This window comes from Passer montanus, unplaced genomic scaffold (genome assembly GCF_014805655.1).
Source record: "Passer montanus isolate IOZ18808 unplaced genomic scaffold, ASM1480565v1 scaffold19, whole genome shotgun sequence".
Classification (NCBI taxonomy): domain Eukaryota; kingdom Metazoa; phylum Chordata; class Aves; order Passeriformes; family Passeridae; genus Passer; species Passer montanus.
In genome coordinates this window covers 2,351,726-2,362,054 of record NW_024366480.1, presented here as the reverse complement: position 1 = coordinate 2,362,054, position 10,329 = coordinate 2,351,726, and the positions used below count along the sequence as shown (strand labels likewise).

The window sequence follows — 10,329 nt, the reverse complement described above, 5'->3', positions numbered from 1 at the left end:
CCCGGGTGCAGTCGCCGCTCCGCGCCGCGCCGCCGCGCAGTCCCCGCGCCGCTCCGTGGGCCGCCGGAGCCGCACGTCGGGCCGCCCTCCTCTTCCTCCCTACCGCCGCCGCCTCTCGCTATGAATGCACGCCGGGCCCTGCTCTCCGCCGCCTTGCTCGCCAGCCTCCTCTGGGATTTACCTTGCTGCCTCCCGGCTTCCCTCCCTGCCTCCTCGGGGCTCGCCGCCTCCTCCAAAGGTGGTCGCAGCCGCAGAGTGCCGCGGTCCCCACGGGAAAACCGCCCGCGGCAAGGGGGACACGCCATGGACCGGGCGCTCCCACGGGCGGAACCCCACGAGTACATGCTGTCTCTGTTCAGGACTTACTCTATCGCGGAGAAACTGGGCATCAACGCCAGCTTTTTTCAGTCGTCCAAATCCGCCAACACCATCACTAGTTTTGTAGACAGGGGACGAGGTAAGTTCTGCCCCCCACGCCCCTCGCGGTCCCCCCGGGGCTGCGGTGCCCCTTCCCCGGCACGGGGCTGCCGTCCCGCGGAGCCTGGTGCTGGGGAGGTGGGCAGCGGCCGCCGGTGCTGTTCCCCGCCCCGGCATCGCCGGCAAGTGCAGAGCTCTCGGTAAATTGGGAGTCGCGTTGTTTTATTTTAAAGCAAACGGCCCCGCAGCGCTAAACCCGAGCCCGAAGTGCTGCGTGCGAGAAACACGAGTGTTCCTCCCCGAATCGTCATGGGGTGGTGGAAAACACGCCCCAGCTTTGCAGGCGGAATTTGGGTGTAAATTCAACCTTGAAAAAAAAATAATTAAATATCGCTCTTCTGGTTTCTTTCCACCCGCCGGAGAAAGGGTGGCTCTTATCGATGCGGCTGCACGGCGAAAAGAAAGTTTAAACTGACCGAGGGCAAACATCTTCTGCCTGAGGCTGCTCTCGTCTCGGGTCGCGTTATCGGGGTTACCTGGAAGAGCCCCGTCCCTTCCAAGAGCGCTGGGACTGGGACCCCCCGGCTCCCCTTGCGGGGGGCAGCCTGCAGCCCGGGTACCGCCCGGTACCGGGACTCAGCGAGGGGCGGCCGGACCTGACGTCTGCTCCGGGGCCACATCCTTTGAGCTGTGTGCGGGGTTGGTCCTCACGCACCCCCGGGCCGGGATTGGCAGCGGGGCCGCTGCCCAGAGCCGCAGAGCTTCCCGGGCAGCATCGGTGCCGCGGGGCTCCCGGGCCCCCTCCGTGACCTGCAGCCCCCGCCGGGGCCCTCCTGGGCTTTTCTCTCGTGGTCGTATCGCTTGTACCCGGGGCCGCGGGTGCACATTTCTCGTCGATCCAGAGTAAAATTTCCCTTCCATAAAAACGCCCCCCTGCCCTTTTCATTCCCCCCTCCCCTTTTTTCGTTACCCTGGTTGTGAGCCATTAAGAACAGATTAATTAACAGGTTCTTAATGAAGGTTGCACTTTCGTTCCTCCCCTTCTCCCACATCTGAAGACCCTCCCCTCCGTCCGCGCCTCCTCGGGCACTGATGTACCTGCCGGTGGCTGGCAGCACCGGGAGCCGGGGCAGCACCGGGAGCCAGAGCAGCACCGGGAGCCGGGGCAGCTCGCCGCCCTCCCGCCGTGTCCCAGCCGTTTTAGGGCAAAATACGGCGCCGGGAAAAATCACACGGCTCCCCGGAGCCGCAGAAGCCGATCGCCCCAAATCAAATCGAACCGAACCCAAACTGCCCCCCTTCACCGCCTTCCCGAGCCGGAGCCTTCTCCCCGCCCACGGCACCCCAGGCTCGGCCCCTTGCCCCATTGCTTCTCCGGGCTCGGGAGAGTTCTTTCTGCCGGCTCTGTGCCCATCGCGCCTCTGGGCTCGGGAGGACGCGTGGAAGCGCCCACAGTGTGTGCCCCTCGCGGTCGGAAGCCCGCAGACGCTGTCGAGGGGAAAGGGGACGAGGGGTTTTGCTCTCCGCCTTCGCCTTATGGGGGTTGTTTTCTTCGTCGCTGTTAAAAGCGGGGATGGGGGGTCTCCGACCCGCTTTCTAGAAACACGGTTTCGAAAATTCTGCCGTCAGAAAGGAGCTGGACCGCTCCCCCTGACGGAGAGGAAATGGGGTGCTAATTCTGCGAGCCGCAGGAAATGGAGCCGAGCTCGATATCATCTTATTCTTGATAACCAGAAGAAAGACAGTTAATTTAACAAATTTAGCTCATCTCGCTGCATGTGAGATTCTACTCCGGGGGAAGTGATTTGCTAACAGAAGTCCTGGTTTGATTAAGGAAAAGCCTCACTTTTCCCCATTGATTTTGATTTGATGTGTCACAGGCTGTGACCTTCTGCTGGACCTTCTGAGGGTTGCTTAGCATCAAGCCACTGATTGGAGTATTTCAACTCAGTGATCTAATTGAGTGTTCATGTCATAACATATCAAATATTGTCTAGTCTCCCATAATGAAGTGGACCAGCCGATGGCACATCACCAAAAAACTTCAAGAGAGCTTCCGTTCCTCTGAAGTGGTAGCTGTTTTACTGCCCACCTCCCCGTGGGCTCCTAGCCCAGTTAATTGGCGAGCTGGAGTTGTGCTGATGATGAACAGTCTTTGCTCAGGGAAAGCGGGGAAGGGGGGGCAGATTTTCTGTCACTTCATTTGCAGACAGTATAGCCGCCCAAATTGACCCAATTAGATGGGCTGCTCTTTACCTAAGCGGCAGCTCCAGGGGGGATATGGCGGTGGCCGTCCCACCTGCCGCACGCCATCCTGCATGGCAGCATTTCGGGGGGACAGCAGCCCGCAGAGGAGCGCGAAGCAGCTTTCCGTCCTGCCGAGAAATAGCCTTTCCCGTGCGAGGCGGCTGCGGTGCCTGCGTGTCCCGAGAGCGTCCGGCGGGGCCGCTCGGCTCGGCTCGGCTCGGCTCGGCTCTGCAGCTCCCGGCCGCAGCAGTGCCGGGCCCGCCCGTGCCACCGCCCTCCGGGGCTGCGGGGCAGACACCGACAGCCGCTTCCCTCTGCTTCGCTTCTTCCCTTCCCGCTTGAAGCTAATAAGATCGTTTTCAGGGTAGCGCGAGAGGAAGTGAAGACTCACTACTGCTTAATGCACATATAATTTTCTCCCCCGTCGGTAGAAAAAGAGAGGAGAAAGAGGGGAAAGGGCTTGCGATTCCCCCTTCTCCACCCCCTACCGCCCCCCACTCGCTCCCCCTTGTTACGGTCGCAAGATCAGACAGGACCTAGCTGAATGTAGGAAAATTACTGTTGGCACATGAAGTAACTCATTAAAACGCAGATGGTGCTCTCACTGGCCTCAGGACCCCCAGCATTGGAGCTCCACAGTAAGGCAGGACAATTAGGAGCTGCAAGGACTCCACCAGGCAGGGGAAGGAAAAAAAAAAAAAAAGAAAAAAAAAAGAGAAAAAAAAAGGAGAGAGCGGGAGAGAGCTGGAGAAGGGAGTTATAAACAAGCAATCCCACAGCTAGCAAGAAACGCGGCATGACTGGGAAGAAATCGAAAACAAAAAAAGAAATAGCTGGAGTGCGAAGGAGCACGATTTTTGAAAAGATCTCCGTGGGAAGGGATTGCCACGAGGGTCGGCTGCTGCGAGTGCCCCTCGCCTCACCCTTTTGTGTCTGCAGAGCCCGCAGCACCGGCACCAAGGCAGGGCTCCCGCATACGAAATGCTGCGCTCCGCGCCTAAGGGACGGGGACATCGAAATAGGTCAAGATCGTCTCCTTTTTCCCTCCCCGTTTTCTTTATGTAGTTTCGCGTTCCAGTTGGGAGGCAACTGATTCAGATGGGCAGGGATCCGAACATCGTTGTTTTGCTCTTGCCATGAGGGTTCTGAGGGTGGTGAATAGACGGCTAGGACGAAAGGGGGATTCCGTGTGCAGAAATTGAAAACGGCCCGGCTGTGCATGTGGCGGAAGAAAAGAGTGTAAATCTCACTTGAAGTTCATCTAGTACAACATATTTATGCAAAACAGCGGGTTTCTGGGTGGACCGAAAGCTGCAGTGTAGCGTAATCTGTGCAGCGCCTTTGCCCAAGCAGTGTTGTCGTTGGCAGAAGGAAAATGAAATATAAACAGGGAAGTATTTTAATGGGAAAGGAGGGAATTCACAACTGTTAATTATTTGGTGACCTTGTATTCGATTTGTTTGAGCCCCTTATAAAAACACTAATGCAGACCAGACGGCCGGAGCGCGGCAGCGAGCTGCCGCTCCTCATCCCCGCCGTGCACCCGCGAGAGGAGCGAGCGGCCCGGCCCGGCCCGGCCCGGCGGGGCGGAGCCGGTGTCGCGGGGCGGGCGGGGCGGCGGCTCCGCGCTGCCGGTGCCGGGAGGTGTTTGGGGCTCGGTGTTTGGCCCCCGCGCCGCGGGAGCTGCGGGAGGGAGCGGAGCGGGGCCGGGCGCGGGCGGAGCGGAGCGCAGCGTCCCCTCGGCGGCTGCGCCTCTCGCCGCTTCCCAGTGAAAATGGGGCCGTCGGCGGGGACGGGGGCATTTTTTAGTTTGTCTTTCGTTTGTTTGTTGTCCCCGGAGAAGGCGTGGGGGCTCGCGCACGGGAGGGCGGTCCGGGGAAGCGGCGCCGGGAGCTCCGCGGATCAGGCAGCTCGGCGGGGCGGTGCCGCTCCGCTAACAGGACGAGTAATTCACGCCTATCAAACTATTCCGGTGGCTCATTTCGGACGTGGTTCTGATTTTTTTCGTTATTATTTTTTTTTCTTTTTAATCCAGAAACCCTCCTGCCAAGAGGTTGCTTTTTTTTTTTTTTTTTTTTTTTTTTTTTTTTTTTTTTTTGAGGGGGGGACACGTGGGGGACGGAGGTCCGAGGTCTCCGCCTCGGAGCTGTGGAGTTTCCGCCGCCCGCGGGGAGATGCTGTGCCGCAGCTGGGCTGGCCCCAGCCGGCAGCCGAGTGGCCCGCGGGGAGAAAATCCGGCACAGGCCAGGGCCACTCGGTGCTGGGCACGGCAGTGGGGCGCCTCGCCCTCCTCTTTTACCTCCTCCCGTCATAGCAGAAGAAAAAAAAAACCCAAAACGATCGACAGGGAAAACTCTCCTTTCCTTGCGATTTCGGGGCAGGCTGAAACTGAGGGTAGCCATCCTCTCGTGCCTGAAGTCTGATTTATGAGCGAAAGGGGATGTTTCAATCTTTGCTAGTTATGGCCAGATTTGTATGTTCGCTTGCTGTATCTTAGCGCGTCCACATTTATCGCTCAGTAATATTTTCGCTTCATTTCTTAGCTCTAAGCGCTGGGAATATTCAGGCCGATTTTCTCAACACGAATAATTTCGGAGAAATTATTTCTCCTCCGTCGAAGTATTTCGGGTAGCGTAAGCACCGCAGATGGGGAAAGGGAGAGATACTGGGTTAAGGTCTGTTACAGCACGTAGAGACCCCGCAAGGAAGCTCCCGTCCGCCGCGGCGCATCTGCTGGGACGATGGCGACAGCCGAGGGCCCGGAGCCTTGCGGGACGTGTCCCTCTGTGCCCGAGGGCCGAGAGTCGCTCCTGGCAAGCGAGGAGACGGCGGAGAGCGGGACAAGGGCAGGCAGCCTTCCCGGAGCAGGTACGGTACAGCGGTGATCAAAGGTGCATCACAGCCAGGTGCCTCGCTGCTCCGAGGAGACAAAAAAAAAAATAAAAAAAGAAAAAGAAAAAGAAACAGCCCTCCAACAACTAGTTAGTGTTTTTTGGCAGGATTGGAAATCCGTCCGAGGAAGGTGTGGTCTTTCTCGGTTACTCGATAGCGAAGCGAACGATGCATTTAAATCTAATCACTCGGTGTAATAAAAAACCGCGGCGAGGCAGGCGCTGGGAGATGTGGAATTGAAACCCGGAGAAATACCACACATGGAGAGTCAGCCCGTTGTTTCCACAGCTTGGGTAATGCTCCGAAAGAAATACCTGTCAGCCTTGCGACTCCGCAGACAACGTGTGGGCAGACCTTCGCAATTAGGGACAATATATGTTTTAATTTCCAGATTATTGTTGTGCGAGTGTCTGCAAAGTGTCTTTAAACTGAAAATGTGCTTTTGGTTTGCGAGTTTAAATATGGCTTGAAAGAGAATTTGGGAATGGGAAAATTCTTCTTGAATGTGGTTTGGGTATAATTTGCAGTGATGTAAAGTTAAGATCTGAGCCCTGATGAATTGGCTGGGAGCCCAGTACCTGATCTGCCATGAAAAGGGAAACTTTGTGTAGCCTTCGTTAACCCCCGTCTCTCCTCAAAGCCCAGACTGCGGCAAGAAAGCGACCCGGGAAACGGGAGAGGCTTCACACAGGGAATTGAGGGAAAAGTCCCAACCCAGTCATTCATTCAGCTTCGGAGCTGCAGAAAGCGCAGCCACAGCACGGCGAAGGGAAGCGAGGGGGAAGGCGGGCGGGGGCCCGGGGCAGCCCCCGGCCCGGCCCGGCCCGGCTCGGCCCGGCCCGGCCGCGGGAGCACCGGGCACGCCGCTGCCCGAGCGCCTCGCGAGGGGCACGGCGGAGTGGGGCTGCTCTTTCCATCCGCCACTGGCACATTCTTAAATTTCAGATAGACCTACTCCCTCCTTCTGTCCCTCCTTCCCGCTCCTAATATTTTATTTTCGCCCGAAAAAAAGAGAATAAACTGCGGAGAGTCGAAATAGAACAAATACTTACTGCGGAGCTTACAATCATTTACTTTAACGCTACAAATACAAACACACCTCCCCGGTGCATTTTCTGCAATGTGGCTTTCCCCAGCCCAGCTGGGACGACTTTGCTGTTCGCACCAAGTATTTCGGTAACGGGAATATCTGTAAGGACAGCTTCAGCTGGCCTGAGAAAAAGGCAGGTTTCCAGCTGGCTGTTCCAAACCCCGGGTTTTACCCCAGTCGCTCCTTGGATTTAAAGGAAAACTGAAGAGGACAAGCACCTATCCGTTGTGCACTGCTCACGGGGAGAGAGAGGGACAGTCAGGGTGTCCCCACGCCGTCTCTGCTGCCGCTCTTTGTGTGCTGGGAAGGCAGCAGCCTCGCTGGGAACAAAGGGTCCCCAACCTAGACCCGTCTCTTCCCGTTTTGTGGAGGTTCCGGAGGTCCCGCTTTCCCTCCCCGCCCTCCGCTGCTTTTCCCACCCTCTCGACTGCGCTGGGAGCGAGCCAGTACTGGTTTAGGATTATGTATTCATCTGGAATTATTAGGTTACAAGAGTGAATAAATAGCGTTTATCTGATCGGATTCAAAGCTGCTTATTTGAAACAACCGGCAGCCCTGCCCCTTTCCCTGCCCTCCCGAGAGAGGCACGGGAGCCGGCAGCTGCCTGAGCCAGTGGGATTTTTCCAGCAGAGTTTCGGTGCTGCTGAAACCGGTCTCAGAGATCCGCTTGAGCGGGGGCACATTTCTCTGCAAACCGGCCGTGTCGCCAGCGTGCCGTGCCACCGAGCAACCCGGACCTGCCGTGCAACGCCCCAAACCCTCACCAAACCGGAGTCTCAAGAGATGCTGCTTGCGGAGCATCCCTGAGCAAGCCTTTTGGCACCCACAGTGCCGGAGCTGGTTTCCTCCCGCACCGCCGGGTGACAGGGGTCTGCAGACCCTTTAGAGCCCACTTTGAGCAGCGGGGACATGCGGGCAATTCAGCCTCTCGCTGCTTCCCTCCCGTCTAAACTGCATGCCTGGATGTTACCCCCGAATGGGATTATTTCCTGCGCCGCCACAGGCCACCTGCGTGACAGTTCCTCGGGAACGGGAGAGGCGCTGTCACCTTCGTGTCCCCTCATCCCTCGGGAAAGGGCCGCCCTTTCCCTGAAAGCTGTGGCTGCTGGGCAGCGCTGCCTTGCTCTTGCACCCCGGCAGAGATATGGGGGACGCCAGGGCTTTGGCGCTGGTCAGGAACAGGACAAGGAGGAGTGTATGTGGGGCTGTCTGCTCCGGAGGGACAGCGGCCTGGAGGCAGCACTCTCCTCACCCCCATCCCATGGCGACTGGGAGTACCAAAGAGAGCGAGCATCTCTCTCTGAAAGCAAGCGTGACAGCCGCCTCTCCATCCCCTAAGCAACGAGAGCGATTAAAAGGGAATCCGTGCCCAGGCTCGGCTCTGCCCACGTCCCGGTGCTGCGGATAGCCGCAGAGGAAGATGCTGATCTACTTTCCTCGACGGTCGCTGGAGCCCTTGAACGAAGATCTGAGGCATATCGGTAGAGCCAGGAGATCGATCTGCGCCCTGTATCTGACAGATGTTGGATGCAGAAAAAAAACCACCAAGACGACGAAAAAGAGGAGAAGGAGGAGGAGGACCTGCGCTATCTTACCCGAAGGCTCATCCGCTTTTCTCTGAGGCTCCCAGGACTCCCTTGAAGGAGGAGGCAATGATACCAGAGATCTCCGGAGCTGTTGGACCCTCCTCCTGCAGCCACGTGCACCTCAGCCCACGGCCCGCGCCTGCGAAGGGCAGAACTACCCCCACGCTCCCCCAAAACCCGCAGGAGACTCACGGACCGAATCCTGGTCTGCACTTGCAGTGCTGATGAAACTGTCCAGCACCTCTAGGCAGCTCCCGACGGGTTTCACTTTTATTTTCACAGCTCAATAAAGCAGCTGTTGTCGTCACCTGGATTGTGACGACATTTTTCGGGCTCTGCTCGTGGTTTTTTGAGTCTCCTCCCGCACTCCCTGAGCGGGATGCACAACCAGGCTGCCTCTCGCCCCTCGCTGGGAAGGAGAAGCCCCACAGCGAGGGAACAGACAAGCCTGGAGTGGGAGGCGGAGGCAAGGATGCGAAAGGCCTGGTTTCAGATTTTCCGGGATGCCTGACCGATCCTGCATCGCTCCCGCCGGCGCGCAGCCCCGGGGAGGCGGGGAAGCTCCGGCTCGGGAACTCCCTGTCCGTGCTGGCTCCTGGTGCCGCGGTGCGGGCGAGGCGGGCTCCGGGGCCGTGCTGCGGGAGGCGGGCCGGTGTGCGGGGCCGGAGGTGCCGCTGGGTGCGCGGCGGGGCCGGGGCCGCCCAGGGCGGCTCCCTGCGCTCGGCAGGCAGCCAGGCTCCGCCGAGCATCCCGTGGCCTGGCTGCGGGGCAGGTCTTTTTCCCAGCAATTCCCGCTGTCCCTGGTGCACTCCACGCTCCATCTCCCTGCTGACGTCCAGGGGAACACGCAGCGACGCAGGGCGACTGTCGAGTGTGCTAATCCGCGCTGATTAACTGCACGTTAATCCGCATTGATTTTTTACATCGCCGTGGCGCGTCTGAAGGTTTTTGGTTTGCATAAATCATCCCCTTGTCTCTCCTGCCCCGCAGGAGGTTCCCAGAGAGCTGTCAGGTAGAGCCGAGGTTGTGAAACATACTGATTAAGAATCGCAGTGACCTTTGATATCGATAAATAACAGGCGGGTGTATATTTCTTTAGTCTCTGTTTCTACCCCTGGGGCGGGCTGATTTTGGAAAAGCGGCGAGGGGCTGCTGAACAGAGGTTCCAGTGACACTTTTACTATAGAAATCTACACAAGCTTTACTAGCTTCTGGGGAAACACAGGGGCTTTGGGAATTTTTGTATTTGCTGGGTTGTAAACATTTTATTGGAAAGCAGCTCAAGGGAATCTGGTTTGCTTTCTGCGCTGCACTTTGTACACCGATGTGTCAAAAAAGAAGTCCAGGTTTTCCTCAGAGGAGCACAGATACGTGTACATGGGGCTGATAGGCAGAGGATGTGGTGGAGCAGGGCCTGCCTCTAGTGCTGGAGAGCTGTCTCCTGGACTGTCGGGTGCGGGTTCTTCCATACTTCCATATTCTTCCCTCTCCATATTATTCCCTTCTCCTTCTTTCTCCTCTCCCTACCCTCCCCGGTCCCGGTCCGGCTGGGGGTGCGGGGTGAGGCAGGCAGGAGCGGCCCGGCCGGGCGAGCCGGCGGTGCTGCCTCCCTTTCCCGCCTCAGAGACCTCTCGGCAGATCCCCCCGAGCGCAACTGACTGTAATTATTTTTATCTCGCAGACGATCTCTCGCCCGCTCCCTTGAGGCGGCAGCAGTATGTGTTTGATGTGTCGACCCTCTCGGAGACGGAGGAGCTGGTGGGGGCCGAGCTGCGGCTGTTCCGCCGGGCCCCGCGGGGCCGCCCGCCGCCCGCCGCGCCGCCGCACGTGCAGCTCTCCGCCTGCCTCTCGCCGCGACCGCTGGACTCCCGCGCCCTGGACCCGCGGCCGGCCTCGTCCTCCGGCTGGGAGGTGTTCGACGTGCGGCAGGGCCTGCGGGAGCAGCGGCCCTGGAAGCGGCTGTGCCTGGAGCTGCGGGCCTCGGCGGGCCGCGGGCCGCGGCGCTGGCTCGACCTGCGGGGCCTGGGCTTCGCGCGGCGGCCGCGGCCGCCGCAGGAGCGGGCGCTGCTGGTGGTCTTCACCCGCGCCCGGCGGCGC

General features: G+C 58.9%; 1 protein-coding gene across 1 annotated transcript in view; it reads left to right on the top strand.

Annotated features, from left to right (window-relative positions):
• The first annotated feature begins 18 nt into the window (after positions 1-18).
• Positions 19-10,329, top strand: part of GDF6 (growth differentiation factor 6) — a 10,848-nt gene continuing 537 nt past the window's right edge. The window contains 2 exon segments of the mRNA XM_039706371.1: positions 19-457; positions 9,914-10,329. The exon segment at positions 9,914-10,329 is cut by the window's right edge and continues 86 nt beyond it. Of these exon segments, the coding sequence (XP_039562305.1) occupies positions 121-457; positions 9,914-10,329 (753 nt within the window). The 5' untranslated portion in view covers positions 19-120.